The sequence below is a fragment of the Thunnus maccoyii genome, chromosome 18 (genome assembly GCF_910596095.1).
Source record: "Thunnus maccoyii chromosome 18, fThuMac1.1, whole genome shotgun sequence".
Taxonomy (NCBI): Eukaryota; Metazoa; Chordata; class Actinopteri; order Scombriformes; family Scombridae; genus Thunnus; species Thunnus maccoyii.
Window position 1 is genome coordinate 5,500,879 of NC_056550.1, and position 26,794 is coordinate 5,527,672.

At 40.2% G+C, this 26,794-nt stretch overlaps 1 protein-coding gene across 2 annotated transcripts in view; it reads left to right on the top strand.

Annotated features, from left to right (window-relative positions):
- The window catches only part of LOC121884384 (neurabin-2-like), a 36,143-nt gene that overhangs the window by 1,558 nt on the left and 7,791 nt on the right, over positions 1-26,794 (top strand). Inside the window, exons 2-9 of one of the 2 annotated variants that reach the window (XM_042393170.1) lie at positions 5,928-6,332; positions 7,074-7,300; positions 7,770-8,102; positions 8,252-8,959; positions 21,924-22,056; positions 22,644-22,764; positions 24,814-24,918; positions 25,283-25,418. In XM_042393170.1, coding sequence (XP_042249104.1) covers positions 6,014-6,332; positions 7,074-7,300; positions 7,770-8,102; positions 8,252-8,959; positions 21,924-22,056; positions 22,644-22,764; positions 24,814-24,918; positions 25,283-25,418 — 2,082 coding nt within the window. In that variant the 5' untranslated portion in view covers positions 5,928-6,013. The remainder of the gene's footprint in view (positions 1-5,927; positions 6,333-7,073; positions 7,301-7,769; positions 8,103-8,251; positions 8,960-21,923; positions 22,057-22,643; positions 22,765-24,813; positions 24,919-25,282; positions 25,419-26,794) is intronic. The other variant, XM_042393171.1, reaches the window with a different exon arrangement.

The following is a 26,794-nucleotide window of genomic DNA, read 5'->3' on the forward strand; positions in this document are numbered from 1 at the left end:
TTTACTGCTTATCTGGAAGGTTTGGGTCGATTAAGCTGGAAAAATAATAATTTCGCACATGTTGATTTTAACAGAAAATGAATCAGATTAGTTCATGTAAAACCCAGATTGTAATAAACCAGCATCATCCTTTTCATTTATATGTTTTGGCCAGGTGAGAGTGATGCCGTTCATCAAATGCATGAAAATGTCTCCATCCTCAAACAAGAAAAGTGTGGTGCAGCAGTTTGTTGGGACTGAGAACGTAATCCCAACCAAATCGCAGGAAGCGTCCCAAAACGGCAAAGGATTATGGGTAGCAGAGAGACATACGCAGTTGTTGTTGGAAAGATGAACAGAGAAAAAAGAAGTTTTGGCTGATGCTCATGTTGTATTTAGCTATTTTTTCATTGATTCTTAACTGGTAGGAGCAGATAGAGGCGGATAGTCAGTCATGCTGAGATGAAGTCATGGAGAGATTTGGTTTGTTTGATCTGTGCGTTTCAGCTGTGTGTTTATCAGTTAGACCAGGAGCTACTAGATTCATCTTAACAATAAAAGGCAAAGGCCAAGAGCTGTTTTAGCTGTGTGTGTGTGTGTGTGTGTGTGTGTGTGTCTGTCTATCTTTATGGAGGCGCCTGTAAAGGTTATTTGCTTTACATTGGATTTGCTCACTTAAGTTCACATGATCTGTGTGTGAATCTACTATTTGGCAAGACACTGTCACAAGACATAGTTGGGTTGCACTTTGTGTGTGTGTGTGTGTGTGTGTGTGTGTGTGTGTGTGTGTGTGTGTGTGTGTGTGTGTGTGTGTGTGTGTGTGTGTGTGTGTGTGTGTGTCCCACCGTGGTCAGCAGTGCCATCTGGAGTCAGTGTGTGGAGCCAGCCAGGAACATAAACGGCCTTTTCTACATTTTTCAGAATGCAACAGTGTGCAAGTTTAGACTATTTTATTCAGCTAACCATTTCTTGGCAACATCCAGTTTGTTAGCGTTGCCATGGAAAAGGATGTAAACTACCAGACAAGCAGCAACATGATCCACTATGTTTTATCCACTTTCATTACAGATGCGTATTACTGCAGTGTTTGCACTGGTGGTTGCTATACTGACGAATGAACAGAGATTAGGCTCAATTTTCGGAAATTAAAGACTGATCATTATTGTTCTTTTAAAGCAAAAATGTCATACATTTCTTTCTAGTTCTAGCATCTTGGTTATGAGGATTTGCTGTTTGTCGGACAAAACGAGCAACTTGAAGACGTCACTTTGGGGTCTAGAAAATTCAAATGGGCATTGTTCACTATTTTCTGACATTTTATAGACCAAAACTTTATCAATTAGGCCTAATCAAGAAAATATGTGCAAATTGATCAATAACGAGAATAATATTTTTTATTATAGATTAATCTGCAGATAGTTTAAAGATGCGCTCCACAGATTTTACACAGGAAGATTAGTTTACTTGTTAAGGAGTACTATGTAACCGGTCCTTTGTGGTTCTATAGGGAGCTTTCTATAGTTTGAGAAAATAACCCTGATGATGTCATCAAGGTTATCTCACATTAGGCTTGAAACCTAATTATTCATTAGATTGATTATGGAAAGTCTGTATTATAAACTTGGGTCATAGAGTTTGAAAGATATGGATTACATGATCTACAAAAGACACTACTGAGTGACTTGCACTGTGGGAAATATAGGATTCAATGTTTTTGGAGCTTCACCTGTTGTCCTAATAGGGACTAAAAGTTGGGATATCTCAGCTTCTGCTGCTTCAGTTTTGACCATTCTTTTTAAAATCTGTCCCTTGTGAGTCTATGCTAAATGCTAAATATTTGGAGTATCTCTTTAATGGTGCAAAATGTGCCTCATGTTGCATTGAAGGTTGTTTTGAACATTATAATGTAGCCACATCATTCCTTTACTGGATGTTCACCATGGAGTAGCTGACACAACCACAGGTTTGAAGAGCTACTGGAAAATGTCACTGTCATGTACCAATTTGTTTTGGGCAATCTGTGGTGAACTTGTAAATTTCTGACTGATGAGGACCAACCAAACGCACCATTAATTTATGATGACATCACACAATGCTGTTACAGGACACCACCATGTCAGTCTTTGGTCTGAACCAGAGTGGAAAATGTGACTCTAGTTTTTCTTGTTTTGACTCAAAGAGACAAATTGCAAGGAAAGGCTGTACTTCAGATTTGTGTTTGTTCTGTATTGAGGAGTGTCCAATTAGTAAGATGAAGTAGGCTACATGTTGTATCATTGTGACAATTTAACTCAAACTGCAGTTTCAATCTTCACACCTCAGCTGTGAATTGTCGCACAAATCCTGCAGTCTGACTCTTTTGGGAAAATGACATGTGTCTCTGGTTCTGTCCATATTTGATTATCTGAGTTACAAAACCATTTATTTTTCATTTAAAATGGCAAATGGCTACACCAGTGTTTTATTAGTGGCCGTGTTACTTAGCCCTGTTTGCTGTGGAGTTCTGCTCACCTGTTGGAGATGAAGTTTGCGTTTAGGCAGGTGGTTCTCTTTGTTCATGTCTCCTAATGCTAATTGTTCCGTTTTTATAGTTACTGCCATAGACTATAAGGTTGTTTTTGTTCCGAGTAATGCTCCAGTTAAGGAATATCGATATTTGCTTTCTTGCCCTAAAGTTAGATGAGAAGACACCACTCTCAAGTCTGTACGATAAACATGAAGCTAACCCCAGCAGCCAGTTAAGCTAGCTTAGCACAAAGACAAGCCTGGCTCTCTTCAAAGGTAACAAAATTTGCCTACAAGCACCTTTTAAAGCTCACTAATACTGGAGTTTTATCGTCACCGTGAGGTTGCCAGTCAACTGGTGGAGACCCCACAAATACACTGTTCCCACCCAAGAATTGGCCCATAAACTCCCATTACGGGGCCCCTCAGGGTACAGTGCTTTCTCCTTTTCTGTTCACCCTGTACACATTGGACCTCAGATATAACACAGGTGACTGTCACCTCCAGAAGTTCTCTGATGGTACATCCATCGTCGGATGTGTATCAGAAGGGAATGAACAGGGATACAGGGAGGTCATCAAGGACTTTGTCGACTGGTGTGAGCTCAGTCACCTTGGCCTCAATACCAGCAAGACAAAGGAGATGGTAATAGACTTACACACGAAGATGTCCCACACTATACCGGTGAACATCCAGGGACTGGATATTGAGATGGTGGGAGCGTATAAATACCTGCATGATCACCTCAACAATAAACTGGACTGGTCAGACAACACAGATGTCCTGTACAAAAAGGGACAAAGTCGTCTCCATATGCTGAGGAGACTGAGGTCCTGTGGAGTGAGCAGGACACTGTGAAGAACTTTTTATGACACTGTGGTGTCATGTGGTAGCATCAGCAGTCTTATACGCAGTGGTCTGCTGGAGAGGTGGAAACACAGAGAGGGACAGAAAAAGACTCAGTAAACTGGTTAAGAGGGCTCGCTCTATCCTTGACTGTCCTCTAGATTCCATAGTAATGAGATGAAGATGTTAGCCAAGCTGTCATCAGTCTTTGACAACACCTTCAGCAACCGACCGCTACACCTACAGTGTCAGAAGGAGTGCTACCACAGGTCCTTTGTTCCAAAGGCAGTCAGACTGTTTAGCAGCAGCATACTGTCACAGTGATGATGTCTCCGTCATCCACCACTTATAACATCACAGCTACTTAGCATAATATATCTGAGGCAATATACCTTATTTATTCATTTATCTTTTTGTCATTTATTTAACATCAGATTTATCTTATGTTTCACTCTTGTGCAATAAAATTTTATACCGTTTTTTTCTTTTATGCAATTATCCAATTTCCAGTGCAATATTTCAGGACAAAGCTATACACCATGTGTGTATTACTACTGCAGGTTATATCTGTATATGTGACAGGTGTGTGTAGTGTGTATATGTATATGTATATATATATTTTATATTATATATTTATATTTTATCTTATTATCTTATCTTATTCATCTCACTTTTTCTTCTAATTTTGAGCTGCAGTAACAAGTGAATTTCCCCTGTAGGGATCAATAAAGGTTCATTCATTCATTCCAAATTACAATGTGCCGTATTTACGCTTTTTTTGTACAGATTAAACAGATTAGATACAACATGTTAATTTGTGAGCTTAACACATATGTTATATATACATTATATATTAACACATGTTAATTCAGAGCCAGGCTGGTTGTTTCCCCCTATGTTTCCAGTGTGTGCAAAGCTAACAGACTGCTACCTGTAGCTTTGTGTGAGCATGGTATCAATTTTCTCATCTAACTCTCGGCAGGAAAGCAAAAAAAGTGTATAGAGTGTATTTCCCAAAATGTCAAACTATTCCCTTAAGGTATTTGCTTTGCTAAACTTGCTTTCTTGAGTTTTATCAGCTGGTCACAAAACTGCTAGCACAACATCAAATCACTGAAAGGCAGTGAGCAAAGAAAATAATGAAATTTGAGAATTTTTAGGGAAAAGCTGCTAATCAGAGCCCCTAATATGCTCAGTAAGATGGAACATGAGCTCACCCATAGCTGCTGCTCTTTTCCAATGATTATTTAATTAATTCATGATGTAATAAACATTTTCTTGAAATTTCTCCTAGATAAGATCGTCTGTTGTTTCAACCTTTGTGGTGAGGTCACATTTCAGTATGAACCTGCTGAAGTCTGCTAATTTGAAATTTTACTAAACCCTATTTTTCTGCGTCTGCTCATATTTATCTATTGAGGTGTTACTGTAGGTATCAAGGTACCCAATTATCAATTGTGTTTGGTGTCATTGCTTATTTGCTGACATAAAATGCAGAATTCGAAACCAGGGCTGATGAAAACATCAGGTGTTACTATAGCACAGACTGACAGCAGAAACTGCAAACGCAATCAGCCAGTAAATTAGATTGTGATCATGAGAAAACACTTTGATATCTGGGGACCACTAGAGTGCTCTGTATTCATGCACTGACTTTGTCACAAAGCAAGTTTGGCTGTCAGAGCAACAACATGAAGACACACAAGACACGTGAGGTCAGAGTGCGTCATCATTTTAATTGGATTATTCTGACGGCTGCTGGAGTGCCATGTGGGTGTTATGAAATACACAGTGAGGCAGTTGTGAGGCTATATGGTGCCTATTTTCTGCATGTGTATATATGTATATATATATGTATATATATATATATTTTTTTTTTTGTCAAAGTTTAAACCCAACTGTCTTTTCTCTCCTTCCGCCTGTTGTCCTGCAGTCTTATACAAAGACCCCAACTTCTGTAATGATTGACATTTGAGAAGCTGGAATCAGTGGAGTCCGTTTGGCACTTCTGCTTAAAAATGATTGAATTTTTATGATTAATCAGTTTAGTCAAGTTCCAAATGCAGAAGGTGATGTCTTTAGTTTGCTTGTTGCCCATACTCAATTATGTACAATTGTATAGAAATAAACACAGCAAAAAAGCAACATTTGAGAAGCTGGAACCAGTGAATATTTTGCATTTTTATCTTGATTAACGACCTAAAGCATTTAATTGATCTTTTAAAATGTTGTCTGTTAATTTTCTGTTGGTCAACTAATTGATTAATGAACTCATTTCATTATTTCTGCAGATCAAATAATCAGTTTTACCTGGAGTAACCTAAAAACCCTAAAACAACAGATATTGGTTGTTTTTAGTAACCTAAAAACAACAGATATTTGTGGTTTCCAGCTTTACAAAAACCATTTCTATTTCATATAATTTCAAATATGATAAATATATTTTTGGTTTGTTGGTTGCTCATCAGACTAAGGCAGAAGTTTCAAGATATTGCTTTGGGTTATGGTAACTCATCTGTGGTATTTGTTTAGATATTACAGAAACGATGAATCATAAATATAAACCATTAATCTGTCTGTTTCTCTGTGTGTTCCAGGAGGTGAATATCATACAGCTCCAGGATGCTGCCACCTTCCTTCCTGCTGACCTGCTGTTCACCAGGGGACATTTGATTTACCAAATATGATGAAGACTGAGCCCCCGTCGGCCACGGGGGGCAACGGGGCCTCCGGTGGGAGTAGTGGAGGAAGTGGGAGCTCGAATTTAAGGAGTCCCTCGCCACACCGCAATGCCTATGAGGCAGGGCTGGCAGCGCTGAAGAAGGCCACTGACCACCTCAACAATGCCGCCAATGGAGGCTCTGACCCTGCCTCAAAGCCTGCACCTCTGCCCCGCCCAACCGCAAGGGGCCGGAGATATGGATCAAACGTTCACCGCATCAAGAACATGTTTATGCAGATGCAGTCTCCTGGTGATGAGGAGGACGGAGCCAAAATGATTGGTAAGGCACTTCACCACTTCGATTTTTTGTCCAAGCCTTTAAAATTAACAATGTGAGGAAAATGATAACTATAAAATCATGATGATTATGATTATACCCTCAAACAGTAATTGTCCAATCATAACTTAGGAACTGTGTTTAGGCATAGCTGGATTTTCAAGCTTTCTCCAAAAACACAATAAGAAAAGTTTGAGGAATGGATTAAACAGTGTTTGTCTGCTCTAACGTAAACTACAATTATATTAGCATGTCCTGCTAACTAGCTTACTACCTACCGTAGTAACCGTTTCCAAGGCAAGAGTTAGCATATCATTAGCTAACTACATTATTTTGTGGGGCTACAGGTTATATGTACTGTGTTCTGCTCTTTATTGGATTTGAGGAACTCCAGCAACCTCAGCCAAACTTGGTTGCCAGGGTTACTTCTTTAAATTGCCATGTTCTTAAAATAATTTGGAATATTTTTGGGGGAAAACCTTTGAACGTGAAAGAAAAGTGGCAAATGTCAACAAACATGGTAACATTTTACCCACTAAAGTAATTGGTGAGATCAGGGAACACAGTAAAACGTCAAAGTCCATGAGGGCAATACACACCAACACTTTGTGTGATTACTTGTTACTTGTTAAGTACAATGTCAACATAATTGTTAGCCAAAACCATTGCAATAATACCCAAATTGTGTGATTTTTTTTTTTCTTTAACAAACCTCTCTCTTTCCTTTTTTTTTCTTTCAACAAGATTCACAATTGACATTCCTGTCATTGTCAGATAAAGAGCAGGCGGTGAAACTGTCTCTGCCGAGGGCATCAAGCCTCAACGAGAACGTCGACCACAGCGCTCTGCTCAAACTTGGAGGCACAGTCTCAGAGAGGGTCAACCGTTTTGACTCCAAAGCAGGGGGGGAGGGCGGGGGTTTCTCCAAGCTCCAGGAAACCAGGAGGATCTTTGAACAGCGGACTCTACAGGTCAGAAGCATCTTTGTTTTACTTAATTGTGTGTTTGATGTTTAGCTGTCCTAGCAGTGTGACTCTGTATGTCGGTCAGTCTGTCTGTCGATCGGTTGGTCATGTTGATAAAGACTGTACTATCTGAACAACATTTGGATGTATTGGTCCCCAGAGGATGAATCCTATTGATTTTTGCGATTCCTTGACTTTTCCTGTAGTGCCATCATGTGGTTGACATATGCAGTTCAGGGTGAAATATCTTAAAAATTATTGGATAGATTGCTGTGAGTAGGGAATCATTTCTCTACTGCCTTAGTTGATCAGCCGACTTTTCTTCCATTGCCACTAGCAGGTCAAATCTCTCAGTTCTTCAGTGAAATAGCTTGTCATCTACTGAATGGATGAACACAAAATTTGGTACAGACATTCATGATTAAGTCTGATTAAAGCTTTTGGCCATTTGATTGACTGTTTTTGTCTCCTACAGGAGAAGCAAGCAGCCACCAACCGGATCTTGCTGAAGAAGGAGCGAGCGTCAGGTTTCCAGGACAGCCGTCTGGATGTTGTGGCTCGTTTTAATGGTTCCACTGAGGCTCTCGACCGGCTGGACGACCCTCCTGTTCCTGCTCCCGCTACTCTTCCTGCTGCTGCAGCTGCAATGGGGCCCGATGACGCTGTCAGCCCCACCGTGAGCCAGCTCAGTGCTGTGTTCGAGAAGGGCGAACTGCAAAACAATCTCTACCTCCCCAAACGCCGGTCAGGACCTGCCCTGGCACCAAAGCCCAAACCTCCCGCAAGAGCAGAGGCTGGTGGGAGGAAGGTGAGAAGAATTTGCTTAACGTGAGGGAAAAGTCCCTTAGATGAAGGAAATCACAAACTGTGATAGAAGAAAAGGAAGCTGGTTGAAATAAAGTGTGTGAACCCAAAACCATAATGATTAGATTATCTCTCTGTCTCTTTCTCTCTCAGGCGAAGGTGGTCCCTCCAGGTAAGGAGGACCGAGAGGAGGTGACAGCAGGAGGTGTGAGCGCCCAGGCAGCAGAGCTTCCAGAAGTGAGCATAGGAGGAGCGGTAACAAGTGAGGAGAAGGAGGCGTTCGGACAGTCAGGAGACAAGCTCTCCAGCTCCTCCCACTCCTCATCGTCCTCATTAGCTGTCACTTCCTCCTCTTCAGAGGCTAAACCAGAATTGGAGGCCCAGCCAGCAACGACTGAAGCCAGGGGGTCAAGTACCATGGCTGCTCCAGAGCGGGAGCGGCAAGCTGCAGAGCAGGACGGCTCCACTGGGGGGTCTGACGCTGGAGCCAGGCTGGTGCAGGCCGTGGTTCATGCCTCACTGGAAAATGGAGAAAAAGAGCCTCCAACTTTCTCCCCTTCTTCGGAGGAGAAAGAAGGGGACTCTGAGAGGGGGGGAGAGGAAGAGGAAGAGGACGAGGAGAACGATGAAGATGGCTCGAGGAAGGAGGATTACTCGGAGGGGGATCTGGTGGATATCAGTGCGTACAGCGGGCTCGGTGAGGAGGACTCTGGAGGCAGCCAGTTGGACGATGAGGAAGATGAGGAAGATGAGGAGGCATACCAGCCAGAGAGCAGCTGCTCCGAAATTGCGGGCCTTCCAGAGGAAGAGGAGCCTGCCCCAGTCAATAGGAAGATTAAATTCAGCACTGAGCCAATAAAGGTGAGTTAGTTTTCAACACTCACAGTCAGGGTGATAATATCTCCTCAGTGGAGCAGTAATTTACAAAATTGTCACCATTACACACGTTAGAAGAAGTGATATTAACTATTATGTGGCACCAACCTGTTGTGGAAAAAAGTATTGGTTTTGTAGCTTTCAAAGTTTCTTAGTTGATGTCAGTTGTGTTGGAGCCCGTGTACAAGGACTCTTTCTTGAGGCACTTTCCTCTGTGGCAGATGAAATTAAAATACTGACTATGATGCTATTCTTAGAGCCATGGAATATTTAATAATGATCCTCTGGGGAGCATATATGCTCTTAAAATTTAATGTAATCTGCCTGATTAGATTTTTTGATTTGTACTCGTGTACATGTGGAAATTTAGGGGCTGATGGTGGAAGAAAGGCCAAAGAGTCACCAAATGTTTTTTCTTAAAGCTGTACTAATCAAAATTTTTAGATTAAAAATGGATCAAATTACTATATATAAGGTGAAAGAGGTCGCTTGTAGTGATGAAAACCACAAAGCACAGAGTAACCTGACTCAGTTCCCTTGAGCTCCACTAGAGCGTTTTATCATCTTTCAGCTCATTGTTTTGGTTTGTCAGCCTGCGATTTTATTGTTTTGATTCACTCACAGTTCATTCACAGTTCTCACCAATTTGGTTTCAGATACAGGATGCAGATGTTTTCAGTGAGAAAGCTCTGATAATCCCACTGCTCAGCACCAAACCACAGGCAAAGTTAGCGAGCAGCTGCTGAACCCAGTCGAGCAGTTAGCCGCTAAAGAAGCAGATATTTCCCTCAGGAGTTGGTGGAGACCAAAAGAGAGCCAAAGAAATAGTAAATATTGGACTTGTGTTCACAGAGTGTCCAGAAATATTACTCTAAATTAATGCTAATGTTGCTCCATGGCCGTGGGATGTGTAAATAGGAAACTGTTTGCTAACAGGTTTGCCAACTTTGTCAATGTTGTGTTTGCCTCTAAGCAGCCAGAAAAATGAATGCAGGTTTAAATCTACACCTTGATCTTGTCAAATGGTGTAGTCTGTAATGACAGAGTATGAAATACTGATTTAAGCAATGGATAGTAGGTATATGGTTAATTAACTGATTAATTGATAAAATGAGGGAAAAAAGAAGGTGAATAGATTTAGTGAAGGCCCTCATAAACTCTGCTATCTATTTAAACATGGAGACCAAAGAGAGTAAGGAAATGTTTTAAAAGACTCTTTGACTTCCTTCTTTCACATCACATGCACACACACACACACATATGAGTTGCTGGGGGATTTTCACTCTTTGATTTCACCATAGCATTTCCTGCTGACTCTAGCTCAAAGTCTGTGTGCGTGCGTGTGTGTGCGTGCGTGTGTGTGCGCGTGTGTGTGTGTGTGTATGTGTTGGCATAGGTGCACACGTGCATGCGTGTGAGTATGCATGTGTGTGTGAACATAGATCTTGATTTAAAAGAAGCTCTTTTCTATGCTTGAGTGCCGTCCCCCACTCACACATCCCCCTCTCACTGCGGCAGTCAGCTGGTTGAGCTCAGTGGGTTGCGAAACACATCTCAGCATGTCATGATATGGAGCTGTCACTTCACCAACATTCACTTTCTCAATGAGAGAGACTGTTGAATGGCATCAATCAATCAAGTTTATTGTAAACGTTATCCCACCAGTTCCTTTAAGCTGTGCATTAAAAAGAGTTAAAGTAATAAATATATGTGTATGATTTAGCGGCGGTGTATCCTGTACCTTCTTCCCGACCATGCAGCAGGGAGAAAAGGCTGTTATCGGGGTGGTTGGGATCTTTAATGATTGTCCTAGCCTTATTCTTGCAACGCCTGGTGTAAATATCCTTGAGGCAGTGTAGAGCTTCGCCTATTGTATGTTCAGCCAAATTAACCACTCTTTGCAGGGCCAAGAAGTGATGTTTCCCATCAGGACGCTCTCTATGGTGTAGGAGTAGAAATTCCTCTGTATTTTGAGTATACCCGGAATTTCCTCAAGCTATCTGAGCTGAAACAGCCTCTATCTTGCCTTTCTCACCACTGAGTCAGTATACAGCGCCCAGGTCAGGCCCTCGGTGATGTGGACACTAGGTACGAGGTACTTGAAGCTGCCCACTCTCTCCACTGAGGATCCGTAGATATTAAAGGGGGCATAGTTTCTTCCCTGCTTCTTCCCAAAGTCCACAATCAGCTCCTTAGTCTTGCTGATGTTCAGGAGTAGGTTGTTGTCCTGATACCAGTTGGTCAGGTAATCTACTTCCTTCAGGTAGGCCTTTTCATATAGTGTAACATCATAATATAGCATGTAACAGATGAGTGAAGAATATGAAATAAGATAGGACAGTCTTGGTGTAGAAACACAGGATGTTGAGGCAGAATTGAATGTAGTCAGGCAGGACAAAGACAGGATAATGGACATTGACAGTATTCACTGAGGATCACTCCCGCTCCTTCATGTCCAAACATGCAGGCAGTTGAGGATCATGAGCAGGAACATGTTTTATTTCAGGCAAGACGTCAAGTCAAAAAGGAATTCTTTTCATTTCCTTGGACCTTGAAACATTGTAACCACTGACCTCTTTAGCCACAGTGGAGCTATAAGTAGCGTTGTGGCCTGAGGCAGCGTTGTTTACCACTGAGGTGACTGCAACAGTTATCTGCATAGTGAATCATGTCAAAATATCTGATGTGCAACCACCTGTTCTCAGATTCAGAAAACTTTTGTTTAATATCATACAACACACACACACAATGCACTACAATTGTCCAAATGTGATATCTTCTAATCACTATGGCACTCCTCATCTGGTGTTTACACACTGCAGCATATAAAATTGTATGTCCTGCCACACATGTACATCTCTCATACACAGAGCACACCTACAAAAAGACAAATATTGGCTCTATGAAGCCCAACATTTGTTTTACACTTATAAAAATACTCTTAATGTTCTAGACTCTTAACATGTTGCTAGACATGTCAGTCATAATGATTCAGCTGTGTGCTTGTTGCTGCTTTGAAACCAACTTTGCAGAGGCACATAGGGCACTCACTGCAAGCAATGCGCAACAGACAATAAGATTCATTATAAAGCTACATTAACCATACATCAACACCACAATAAGATCCAGGATATATCAAAAGTGACGAGATGAAATCAGTAACAAACCATGTCCATAGTTAAAGCAAGAAAATTATAGTTGGTTTTCCCTTTTTACAATGGAATATGCATGTGCAGTATCGGGAAGAAAACTCAGTGCCACCATGTCATAATGGCTTATAATATATGGAGATTTTCAGGATTTATTTGCTCAAGAAAAATTACTGTTTCTAGTTTTTTACCATATGCCACCTGTCAGTTCTAGCTATCTGACATGACACATTGAATTCCAGTGAGATATGGCAGCTAGTAGCAGTAACAACGCTATGACTCAGACTGTGTAAAGTTAGCTCAGCAGGTCATGAGAAATGAGCTGTGTGTGTCCCAAACCATCAGCAGGCAACATGGGTTAAAAGGCCCCTGGTACTCAACATTAGCATTAAAACAAGTAACATTAGCATAGTTAAAAGCATAGAAGCAAATTAAGGCAAGAAATCAACATTTTGGGAAATGCACTTATTCCCTTTCTGGCAGAGAGTTGGAGCTGCTAGCCAAAATCCAGCCAGCAGCACCTCTAAAGCTTACAAATACATGCTTATAAATAAATGTTATGTCTTGTTTGTTTAATATGTACAAAAACAAAGTATACACATGAGAATTTGCTTTTTTACGGGGGTCAGACTATTACTTGGCTCTTAGCAGTTGCCAGGCAACCACCAGAGATTCCATGAAATAGTTAGCAAAGCAAATGCGCATATTTCACAAAATGTCAAACAATTATTTTAAAAGCACAGAAATATCCCATATTTTGGATATTGTATTACTATATTACACACTGTTACATCACTTCACTCATTTCAAAGGTTCACAGGAAATAGTTGCAACATACTGACCACAACACCATATACAAATATAGCCTTGATGCGCTATACTCTATCCTAACTAACCTGAGAACAAATTAAGAACAAAACTTGTGTAACAGCCTTTGGTCAGGCAAACCAACCACATATAAAGAAGTAAATTATTTATATAACAATAAAGAACGACTGGTGTTTTTGAAGTTTTTATTCAACTCAGTCAATGAAAGAAATTAATTCTGAAAACAATGATCTCACAGCCTTTTGAACAATATCTTGACAGACTTTCTCTCGATTATATTTTTAAGATTAACAGCAACTGCAGAAGGAATAAGAAAACTAATAATTATAATGTAGTGCATGTTATTTATTCATGTGGTCCAGCTTCAGCCAAAGAGGGCAAAGTGGCAGCAGCTTGAACCACTGTAGCCACCGTACAATGCTCAATGTGTGAGTATGAGCATCAAAAAGCTTCCTGTCAGCTTCCACCACCAGACACACTGTTTCCTATTCGTAAGCTTGTCAGTATTGCAGGGATGTCGTAAAATAAACAGACCTGAACTGGAGTTGCAGTCTGTAAAACAGCATGAGAACACCAAAGACTGCAGTTAAAACTAGAAGTATCAGACTCAGTTTGTTAGAATAAATACAGATTGCAGATTACATCATATTGGCATCCGTCAAGGATTCAAGATGACAACTGTCATTGTGAACGGAGGAGAGTGAAGTGGCATCATTACCACTAACCTGTCTTACATGTTCAGAGAGGTGTTCTGCTCCAGTGAACAAAGAGCCAGTCAAGAGACTTGTTGTCCGGACATGTTGGGTGTTGTTACTCAATTTCATAGCTGGTTGGTAATTGTTGTTCTGATACATGAGTTACTTCATCATGTAGAAGTAAGCCAGGAGAGCTCAAAACCTTCTCCAATACTCAGCAAGTCTCCAACCTGCCTCCGCACAACGTCATTTCAGCATTTTTCCTCCTCATTTGATCTTCCAACAGAAATGTGGTTTCAGCACTGTTAAGCAGCTGATTTTTTAAGTTCTGGATGATGTACTTTGGCCAAAGCACATGAAGGCAATATAATGCTTATAAATGGTTAATCACAGGGTGTAGAAAATGTAGCGAGGTTGTCCTGCATCTCACTTTAATTCACACACACACACACACACACACACACACACACACACACACACACACACACACACACACACACACACTGGATTTATCTGCGCTGAGCTGCATACAAGGTTACCTCTGTAAGTCTGTTAAAAGCAGCTGGAATGTGGCTGGGTGTGTTTGCTTTTAGTTGAAAACATACACTGGTACACACACACAAACACACACAGAGGAAGCTAGTTGATAAGAATCACAGAGCTTTGTTTGGACGGAAAAAAACACCTGGCGTGTGTCTTTTTGAGTGTCATTATAGATCTGTTTGGAGGGGTTTTGGCTTCTGTTCATCTCCAGTATGAACAAAATCTAAAATATTGTTTTCAACCAAAAGCAAACCTAAGAGACCACCCTCACCTTCAAAAAGTCATTAAAATAATGCACCCTGAAAGAGCTCTGCACACATTGCTCACTGATGCTCGCTGTCATATCACTAATTCAAATTGATTAAATCTGGTGGCTCTTATTTATTATTTGTTTTAAGCACTTCATGGTTCACTTGCTGGTCACTCTCTCACAATGCTAGGATTTTGTGTGCTTTTAATAGATTGGACATTTTTGCACCTGATGCACCCAGAGCGAACAAATTATCAGAAAGTGATTGAGTTTAGATAGCAGATATTAGACCACACATTACCTCTCCCAATTCAATAGATAAGCTTTGGGCTTCCCTTGAGATTTAATTTGTGGAATAATCATAATCCTTATCAGCACTGCTAGGACGATTTCTGCATCTGAAGAAAGTGAAAGACATTTTTATGGGAGTCGGCAATGTAACATTTAACCAGATTCAAACTGGAGACGTTTCTGTCATGTGGTATGCGTCTTAGACCACCGTGACGCCCCAAATTCAACTTTTTAAAATGACCCATCAAGTTCTGTCTTCACTTGAAGACCTGTGACCTGGACTTCAAATCCTATCAGTGCCCACAGATGAGCAGTGAGAAGGTTTCCTCTGCCAGCTGCTCCCTGGGTCAATGTTGAGCTTCAGCACAGCCAAATTATAAGCCAGTAGAGTGCCAACGCCCAAAGACTTGTCTCCCACAGATATGACTCAACCTGCATTTTCTTGTCATCCATCTGTCAGAACGTCACATAAAACGGTGTTCATGTCTGTTTGTGACATGCTCATATGTGCAACTACAAGTGTTTTCAAATATTTTCAGAGGCATATTTTACCTTTGTTGCACACAATATAAATTATTATTTTTTGGTCCATTTGACAAACAGGCTCAAATTCAAAATCTGCACAAATTGGTGACAGAGCCATAGTGAGGTATCAGCACAAAGATGACAAGCTTCTGCATCCCAGGGGGTCCACAAGGATGTGCACAACAAACTTCGAGCCAGTTCAGCCTTTATCTGTTGAGACTGTTGATTGCTGACATACCGTACCTCTACTTTACTTAACAGTGGAATTTACTAAAATGAAAATGTCATTATGAAGCAAAGAAGTGCCAAAATTTAGATATATTTTAGACGTTTGGCTCCACATAGACGATACACAGTTACAGATTACCTGACCACTGTGACCTGACTCCGAACTGACTAAGCCGTTGACGAAATACAAATCTTAGTGAGCACAGCATGGCTGTAAAAACACGCTGACACAGGCAGACCTGCAGGAGAACACAAACACACTTCTTAGCTGACAGACTTAGGTGGAGATAAGGCTGCATATCTGTCCTCACTGCACACGTGTTTACTTTAATCGATCTCCAAATAGTGGTCGATTATTTTGTTGTCAGTTGACTAATCCATTAATCGTTCGAGCTCTACACGTTATTAAAAATTGTTAGCATGACTTACAAAAAATCTAAAAAATTCAGAATTTATTTAAAGGAATAGTTTGACATTTTGGGAAATATGTTCATTCTCTTTCTTGGCAAGAGTTGGGTGAGAAGATTGATACCAATCTCACTTCTGTAGGGTCAATATGTAGCTGGAAGCAGGGAAACTGCTAGTCTGACTTTCTAAAGGTAACAAAATGACCCAACCAACACTTCTAAAGCTCACAAATTAACAAGTCATATCTCATTTGTTTAATCTGTATAAAAACCGAAGTGTAAAGTTTTTTTGCCTTTTGACAGAGCCAGGCTTGCTGTTTCCCTCCATTTTTATGCTAAAATAAGCTATTCAGCTGCAAACCAGAACTAAAGTAGCCTAGCACATGTAGCTCTTTTGTTTCCACTCTGTACTGTTGTGTTTCGTGCCAGTAAAGCCTGAGAGACAAGAGGCTCTAGAAGCGTCATTGCCCAATCTTGATCCTGTCTGACATATAGCTGGTTGGAGTGTCTCAGGCTAATTCACTACTCGGCTTATTTGGATTAGCAGCAAGTGATGAGAGCAGTGTATTATTTTGTGCTTCATAAGGTTTATTTCATGTAGTTAGTTTGTTTACTGTTTCTTTAGTAATTGTTGACCAAGCATGATGTAGCTATGTTGCTGTTATTGTTGAGGAAAGTAAAGTCGCCCATCTTGCTTGTTGGCAAAGGTGAATTAGCCTACAGCTCTATGTAGGGAATAATTCAACATTTTAGGAAATACTCTCTTACCAGGAGTTACTTAAGAAGATTAATTCCACCCTCTGTACAGTGAATATGTGGCTATAGCCGGCAGCTAATTAGCTTAGCTTAGCATAAAGACTATCTACAGTAAGCCATACAAAAACCAAAGTGTTTTAGCCTGGCAGAATGACACTAATAAGTTTTCATGCTATGCTAATATGCTAAGCTAAGCTAGCCAGCTGTCGGCTCTAGTTTCATATTGAACCAAGATGAAAGTGGTATTGATCGTATCTAATTTTCGCAAAGAAAGTAAGTAAGCACATTTCCCAAAATGTCGAACTGTGTCTTTAAATCCTGTAGGACCTCATGGTGTCATACTAGATGCTAAAATCTATTCAGCCATTGGAATAGTTACAGGCCACCCTGAGAGCCTGTGTGGCCAGGCGTCCTGATTACATTTTATCGGACAACATTTAGACTCTTTGTCCCACATTCCAACAATCGATGTGATGTCCTGGAATTTGTTTGGTATGTTTGATGGGTTGTAATTTAACGTGACCTTCGGTCAAAACACAACCTGTGGCAACAAACCAAGAACCACACGAGCAGAGCCTGATGTTGAAGGCTCATCCAGACTTGTCTGTGGCCGTGCAGTAGTACGTGGCTTGTGATTGATCAGGTTATCCGGAGGCTGTTGTTCAAAAGGTGGTGTTGTCAGTCAAAAGCAGTTGTGTTGTTGTAGCCCTGTATTTGGTTCTACCCAGGCATCTTAGGTAACGTAGGATACAAAGGGTTGAGACAGAGCTACCCTGTGTGATTTACTGTATAACTGTTTGTGAATGGTCATTAATGCCCTTTTCTTGTACACTTGAATCAATAAATAGTCTTATTTATTCTGTAAAGTGCATTTGGGGACAAGTGAAGCTCAATTTGAACACAGATCTCATTGTTTTAAGTGCAGACATGATGAATTGATTAATCAAGTGACTGAAAATTAACTGATAACCATTTTATAATCAATTAACTGTTCAGTCATTTATCAAGCAACAATCATTTTCTTGTTCCATCTCAAATGCATTTAGTTTGATGTGATTTTGAATGTTTCTTGTAATATGTGTTCATGTTGAGTGAATCGGGCTCTGCCGGGGGGTTTGTGAACTCAGGGACAGTCTGTGTCAAGCTTTGGCAGGATTTGTTCCAGTGCATCACATGAGCGAAGCCCATTAACACCACAAAACTAAAATGGGTGTTATTGTTGCAATTGACTGGACCTGAACCTGTATGCAACTGAGCTAGGAAAGTACTTTTCTCAGTTTTATTTCATTTCATTTATATTCTGCACTGTTGCTTAGTTAAAAAATGTTATTTTTGACCCTGGTCAATTAGTACACTATTTATTGTTAGCCATTGCCATGCCAATGCTGAATAATGAGTGTTGCAGATATTTTCTACTTTATGCACATCCTCCAGTCTGCTGTTTCTTGTGTGATCACAAGACCTGTATTTATCAAATGTCTAAGAATCACACTTCAGAGTGCCAGCTATGGAGCAATAAGCAATGATCAAGTGACTTACTACTACTTGCCATGAAGTGTAAGAGCAACCTTTAAAGGTCAGGTTCACAATTTTTCAAGTCTGTCTTAAAACAACAGTCAGGTGTCCATATGAACACTGAAAGAGGTTTTCCTCGCTGTAATCATATTTCCTGTTCATACTGGCTATTAAAAGATCTCCTTCAAATGTGCTTTCAATGTCTTTGTAGCATCAAATTCCCTCTTTGTGTTTCTTCGGACAGTGTTTCCCTGTTGAGCTGTGGTGGAAGTATAATAACAAATAGAGGGACATTGGCACTAAAACGACTGTGACGTTGAAACATATCTACTTGATTTGACTCATTTGGAAAAGATTCATATTAGCTTCAGATAAACTTTTAAATATATTTTTGTACAGAGGGAGGACTGTGGATTTTGTCTCCCATCACTTACATTTTAAGTACATTATGAAGGGATCTTCTAATGGTCAGTATGAACGGGAGGAATGATTACAGCAAGAAAAACATGTGTCGGTGTTTATTTGGGCAGCTGACTATTGTCTTGAGACAGACTTGAAAAATTATGAAACCGTCCTTTTTAAGAGAAACTCTCAAGTGATCATATGATTAATCATATGCATGCACAGAGCAGGAACACCAAATCAGAGCCAAGTATTAGTCCTACATTAGCTTTATTGTTCATTCTTTAAAAAAGATTAATTTTACACAGTGAACATGTGAATTTAACAACAATCTAATGCATATATATATATATGCAGATATATAAATATGGATGAAATAATGGGAAACTGGCTGAAATGGCAACCAAATGGAAACTAAACTGTAGCAGGAAAGAAATTGTGCTTCTGGTAGCTACAAGGAGGTAGAGAGGAAGTTATAAAACATAATAAGGAGAATTCAGTGCCACATTGACTAATGTAGTAATATTTTTCTGACTGAGATGGATCACTGTATTCAAATTTATTGCATTCTAGTGATTGGTATATTTGATTGCATCCTGCTGATTAATATGTACCAGATACCTTTTGATTATTAATGTTATATTGATGTTATATCATTTAATGCGTACATACTGACATAATTGATGACCTATGTTGATCTTCTTGGTCACGTACCTGATAAAGACTTAAAGGGGCACTCCACTGATTTGACATATCAATATCAATTTACTAGTCTTGTTGAGTGCTACCTCAGCTGTGAAAACAGTTGTACTTTGTCAAGTTTGAGAAGATAATCATGATGATGTCATCAGGGTTATCTCAGAGTGGGTGTGGAGACTACAAATCTATAACAGAAAGCAAGTGTGTTACAAACTGGAAGTGTGGAGTTTGAAAGATGTTTGCCTTTACCAGGCAGGATGGTCTGATGGAATATCAATTTGCATTATGGGATTTGTAGGATGCATCATTTTTGGAGCTTGCTCAAACTAGGGAGTAAAAATCAAGATATGTCGGCCTCTGTCGCTTGAGTTTTGACTAAATCCCCTTTAATCTCAAAGCTGTGCTCAATAAATATTTTTAGGAGCATCAATATATCGTGTGGACACCTTTGATTGTGCCTTCTTGGCAACACGCCTGATACAATATTGAGATGTGCATATATTTCTTTGTGGCTTTGGTAAGCTATAAAAACATTATCAATCAAGCATTGTCCTGCAGAAACCTACTTTTTCTTATATTTTGGTTGACATTATGTCATGATCATATGCATCTAAACTAGGCTACAGCTTCATATTTGTTTCGAGGGGTAATCTGAGAGATTAGCCAAACAGCATGGAGCAACTCAGTTTAAAGAGTGCGTTTCACCAGCTCAGTGCTGTATTGGTTAATTATTTGGTCATTTCCATTGTTCCTGATATTTATATTGTTGTTCCACCTTGGCTGTTGTTTTTATGTGTTTTGTTATGTTGGTATTTCTGTAGAAAAGTAGAGTGTGTGTTCATGATGTCTACAGGGAACACTCTGAAGCCTCATGCACACACACACACCAACACACAGCTTTAAAGTTACTCAACAGGAAGGAAACGTGACAACAGGAAACAGTTTAACAATCACGCCCTCTGACCTGTTTGTGTCAGAATATGTGTGTGTGTTTGTCTGTGTGTATCTTGGTCTTCTATATTCAGAGGGATGTAAATAACACTGTAACAAGCACCTCCTACACATAAAGGCCTTCGGTTCTATTTCTCTCTGTATATCTTTAATACACACACATTAGCATATCTGCCAGACAGGGACAGAGAGAGAGAGTAAGCGAGAGAGCAAGTCAGTGCCAGTGCCAAACTCACGCTGGGAAAGCCTGTGGTTGCCATAGAAACGAAGCCACGTGATCACAGAGATGGTCACCGGGGAGACAGATGCTGCTGACCTTTTAGGAAGGGGGGAGGGGTGTGATAGAGAGCAGGAGAAGAGATGGGAAAATACATCGAGAGACGTGTTGCCGCACTGACAGTGCTGGCGTAGGAGCACTTCCAGAGCTGGTTAATTACAGGTCACTCACTGGCTGACGAGGACATGTATGCTAATGAAAAACTACATCAGTTAAAAACAAAGGATGTTTGTGTAACTGTGGCATTGTTAGGTGGATTTTCACAAGGAAATAAAATAAAAGAGAATTGAATGCACACATAAAGAGGATGTATACAGGTATTCATTCTCATTCATTCTTTTATATACTTATAAACCTCATGGCTGCAGAATAGAAAGGTGGGAAACATTAAAGCTGCACTAATCAATAATTCTACATCAACAATGTCTCAAATGACTATGTGTAATGTGAAAGGTAGTGAAAAACTCACAGAGTATCATCAACTGACTGTACCGTTCCACTCAGCTCTATGGAGATTTTTAGCATCTTTCAGCTCATTGTTTTGGTTTTATGGCCCCTTTTAAACTCTACTGTTTTGGTTCAGTCTCAATGTTCTCATCAGCCTCATTTCCAGCAGCTACAGACTGCTGTTTTAAGGAAAGAAGCTCTGATAAACCCACTGTACACTACTTGTCCAGCACCAAAACAGCAGACAGACAAAGTGCTATATGCTTATGTTGCTCTCTGTCTACTGGATGTGTAAATTATAATCTTGTGGGATGTTCCACTGCCACTAAGTGGCCACAAAAATAATTTTGTGTTACTTTGAATAAACAAATAATAAGATATGGATATTACTAAATTATTTTCATATTCACTTCTAATATTTCAAACATGGAATGAGAAAAAATCTGTAAGTAATAAAAATCTGGTGTGGTAACTAAGCTTATGACATAAGTTCAGAAAACCAAACTAAACAAAGTTCAGAAAACTAGTTACAGCTCGCTCAAACTAATGCAGTTTAGTAGCAGCTCTGCAGTAAATTCTGCCTTCATGAAGGTTATATTCTTCAGTTCTTGTTGAAATTATTATAGAGAGGTGCTGATTCAACTCTCATTTTTTTGTAGGTGTGCTGTTGTTGAAATGAATTTCATTATACTCAGAGGTGTTTCTACCACATCTCCACATTTGTGTTGTGAAATATATGTCTGTGTTTGGGTTTTAAGTTAGATGCTATCAACAACTCAATATTAACCAAAGTCAAATTCGATGTCCCTGAGCACAGGGTTTCTGAGGCCTTTATAAGGGTGTTCCTCAGGGAAACTTCATGGTGCCCCTGTTTCACAAATGTAGAGAAGCACTTTTTTGTATTTATAACAGCTTATTAAAAGAGCTAAATCACATGCAGCTAAAAAAGAAGGCCTTCTGACCTTTAACCTTTGTCCTGTGTGTAGGTCTTCACCACCTACTCTAATGAAGACTACGATCGGCGTAACGATGATGTTGACCCAATGGCAGCCTCAGCCGAGTATGAGCTGGAGAAGAGAGTGGAGAAACTGGACCTATTTCCTGTCGAGCTGGAGAAAGGTACACACACATCTTTCCAATCATTGAGAGTCACTCAGTCAAGCCTCTTATGTAACCACACACACACTCGCACATGTTCACACAATAGCTGACAGGGTGCTGGTAGCGGACACATACACTGTCTGTCTGCTAACAACTCCATTATCCCCTTATGGGATTAAATTTAGCGCAGATTAGCCTAATTAGCGGTCAGTAATTCTGGAGGTAATGGATTTGAACCAACAACCATCCATGACAGCTGCTCTCAACACAGCATAATAGCTATAATGAATGACTGTTTAATTTTTAAAGCATTGAATATGGATTAACATGTTTTTATTGGTTTGACTGTCACAACACGTTTGACGTAACATTATGCATACACTGAAACTAATACATATCAACGCACTAAGTGGTAATATAAATTATATACAATGTATTTTGCTGATACATCATCTGTACAACGATATGTGATTGTAAGAACAAAATTTAGATATGGATGTTTGCATAATTAATGTCATAAATAATAAGCGTACAATTCAGTAAGATACACATCAATATTTTCATTTTCAATGTTTACATTATATGGTTGTTTTTCTGTCTCTCAGACAGTGATGGTCTGGGTATCAGCATCATAGGTATGGGTGCAGGAGCTGATATGGGTCTGGAGAAACTGGGGATCTTTGTTAAGACGGTCACCGAGAATGGAGCTGCACAGAGAGACGGCAGGTACCCTGTCCACCAGTCTGTACCTGTCCTTTATCAGTGTCTCCAGGAAACTGCAATTTTGCAATCTCAATAATTAACGCAAATTCAAGAAATCTCTACAATATTTGCGATAGTTTGAAATTTTGCTAAATTACAGCAAATTTTCCGCATGAAATGGCCAAGTCAACAGACCACTTAGGATTTGGACCTATTGTCGCATCAGGTGTCGTGTTAACTTGCGTCTTCGCAGCGCATTCATTCAGGTGGAAGATGGACAAATCTTACCTGCCAACAAAAATGATGCCATAGACCATACAAAACAATTCCCAAATGTTCCCAAATGAGGTTTGCATTAAGATAGTCAGAAGAACACAAGTTAATGTGTTGTTCAGACAGCAAAGATGGATATAATCTACCTCAAACATAAAAATGGGCACTTTGGAAATGAAACTATATTTTTATGTTATTGTATTTATTTTGATGGGATTATTGACTTGGTGCTAATGTTGAGGTGAAAGTTTATTTGGCTTATAAATGGAACTCAGCTACAGTATTTTTTTTTATATAACTTTGAGCTCATGCTTCTCATGTTCAGAAAATACATTTTAAAATTAGGACTGAAATATAGTTGTTTCTGTGATATGCAGTATGCTTTCTATCAAAAAATGTGATCACTGTGAGTCTTCATTTGTAGTAGTTTTTTAAAAAATGCATTATTTTCCTTTGCGTGCCATTTTTCCCAGTTCCCACAGTTTTACTGCAAATTGCATTTGGCTGCAATAATCACAAAAAAACTCAGTGAAATCCTGGAGGGACTGCTTTATGCCTGTCTCCCCCTGTGTCTCACAAATTCTGTTTCACAAGAGGAGCTCTTTTGTCTGTTAATTAATGATGTGTTGAAATCTACCAACCAGGCTCAAGATCTGACTGAAAAACAAAATGTATGCTAAGGGAATAGTTCAACATTTTGGAAAACACTCTCATTTATTTTCTTGTTGAGAGTGAGATGAGAAGATTGGTATTAAGTATGTCTGTGTGTTACATATGGAGCTAAAGATGTGTTTATAAATGGAACTCAAGTTATTCAGAAGAACTGACTACCTGGAGGCAGGGGAAACTCCTAAGGGACAGCTAAAATCTGCAGGATGGAGCCAACTGAAGTTATTGGTAATGTAAGTTAGTACCAGCTGGGCTACAAGTTTATTTGTTTTTTAACCTTTATTCATTCAGGGGAGTTTCTCTGAGAGCATTGCTCTCTTTTTCAGGAACGCATTCACACAGTTACACATTCACATCTGGAAGCTGCCCAGTACAACCTCAGTCTGCCGGTCACTGAGCAGCTCCACTGGAGCAGTTGGGGTTAAGAGCCTTGCTTGAGGACACCTCAGTGGTGGTAATGAGGGAGAGAAAAGCACTGCCTCTTCACCTTCCCTACCCCGATTTATTCTGCCGGTCTGGGGACTGAACCGATGACCCTCCAGTCACAGGCTCGCTTTTCTAACCTTTAGACCACTTCTGGCCCACAAGTGCCATGGATGTATTAAGAAAAACAATTGGATGCAGCGTTCCAAGATGGTGCCCCATTAATTCCTATGACGTTTGATCACTGAGCATTAAAAAAAAAAAACACTATTGGGTCCTTTTAGAGTCTTTCTGCAGCCGAGACAGTTGAAAGCAGAAGGCTGCCCAGAGAAATATATGAAAATAAAAAAAGTACAGTTCCAGTAAAAAGCATGTGATGTATGCTGAACAACAACACCCAGGCACAGTGTGCACAGCTTCCTGAAGTCATGTCATTACTGTGAGGTTGCTAGGCTCCATACCATTATGCTTATACATAAGAGATCAGAGATTTTGGACGTTAGTGCTGAGCAGAGGGATACACTGTTGTTTGTCATGAAAGAAAACAAATAAATGAACCTTCCAAAATGTTGAACTATCTGAATAGTTTCTGTGAAATGATGCCTGTATAATGCTTTACATCTGCCTTTGTCAAACATTCTTTAGAAACAGTCTTGTTTGTCTTATTTTCACACATACAGTAAATTCTTTGTCTGTGTATGTGTGTAGGATCCAGGTGAATGATCTGATAGTAGAAGTTGATGGGACCAGCCTGGTTGGCGTCACTCAGAGCTTTGCTGCCTCTGTCCTCCGAAACACCACCGGCACCGTCAGGTCTGTCTCTCTCACACACACACACACACACACACACACACACACACACACGCACACACACACACTCTTGCTGTCTTTCTTAATTCCAGGATATTTATTGCAGATTTGTGATATAAATTGCCTATTTTTCAGGTTTTTGGTTGGTATGTGCTGAAATTCTCAGGTTTGTGATGGGTGCATTTTATGTTTTCAGGTTTGCAGTTGATATGGTGTGAATTTTTCTGGTTTGCGTTTGGTGCATTTTGAATGTTTTCAATTTGTGTGTGTGATGTGTTTTCAGGTTTGCAGTTGCTGTGTGTGTGTGTGTGTGTTTGAATTTGACTATTTTCAGATTTATTATCGGTGCATGTTGAATGTTTTCCAGGTTTGTGATTGGCCGTGAGAAGCCGGGGGAGCAGAGCGAAGTGGCTCAGCTGATCCAGCAGACTCTGGAACAGGAGAGATGGCAGAGAGAGATGATGGAGCAGAGATACAAACAGTACATGGATGATGATGAAGAGGTACATGCAACAAGACTAACTACACAGTATACACAAAAATACATAAGAATGGCAGAGTGACTAGAAGTGTCCATCCTTCACTCTGCAACACTTTTGTGCCTTAAAGGGAAACTTTTTTAACGTTGACCCCATTTTCCCATAATTTTGTGTCAAAGTGACTAATGGGGACAACAATTTTTGGAATCGATCCAGTATTGAACAAGAGCGCTTCCGCTGGCAGCCGGGAAACGGGCTGCAATGTAATCCTTTGAGGCAATAGCTCCCCATCAATGTACATCCACTAAAAGTGCTTGTTTTTGCCACTGACAGGCTCAGATTGTTATTCTAAGTGTCTGGAAGTTGAGTTGTTGCAGGAAGATCAGCCAGTCAGCATAATATTCAGCCATGACCTTGAAAATCTTTTAGATAACATTAAACTATGCTTTCTGTTCTCCAACACAGCAAACTCGTCCCGGCACTCCTCTTTCCTACTGTCACTCACATTACCACCGTTTTCTTTCAGCAACAAGATTTCGCAAGAAAAACATTTTACTTCTCTGTATGGGCCTTTCCATAATGTTGTTAGACACTTAAAATAACAATCTGAGCCTGTCAGTGGAAAAAACAAGCACGTACGCTAACGGTGTGCAATTGCCCCGAAGGATTACACTGCAGAGTGTTTTGCGGCTGCCGGCTGCAGCGTTCTCGCTCAATACTGGACCAATTTCAAACATTGTTATCCCCGTTAGTCACTTTGACACAAAAAGATTGGAAATTAAGGTACAGGTTGAACTGAAGTTTCCCTTTTAATGAAGCCGGTTTTCTGATGCTGCATTTATTAACTCAGAACATCTTCAGCTCATGTTGCTGTTCCATGAACATGTAGCACTGCACACAGGCTGAGAGCCTTTGTTAGCTGCAGAAAATCAAAAGAGGGAGGATTTAGAAAGAGAGTCAACAAGAGCGAGATGAGCAGATTAAGAGAGAAGTAGGAGATGGAAGGGTGACACTGTGTGTGTGTGTGTGTGTGTGCACACGTTTTTGTTACCTCATGGGTACCGTTTCTGGTATAAACATTGACCTTGTTGGGACCAGTGAATTGAGGTTAGGATAAGGTTTGGGTTGGGCATGAATTGGTTATGGTTAGGGTTTCGGTTAGGCCGTGTGTGTGTGTGTGTGTGTGTGTGTGTGTGTGTGTGTGTGTGTGTGTGTGTGTGTGTGTGTGTGTGTGTGTGTGTGTGTGTGTGAGTGTGTGAGAGAGTGTGTGTGACAAAATGTCGGTCTGTGTGCCACCACGTGGCCTGCAGTTTTACACTCAGTCCAGCTTCTCCACCTTGTGGTCTGAGAGGGTAACAGACAGTTAGGTACCACAACAGTAACCATTGAAATTGCTAGTG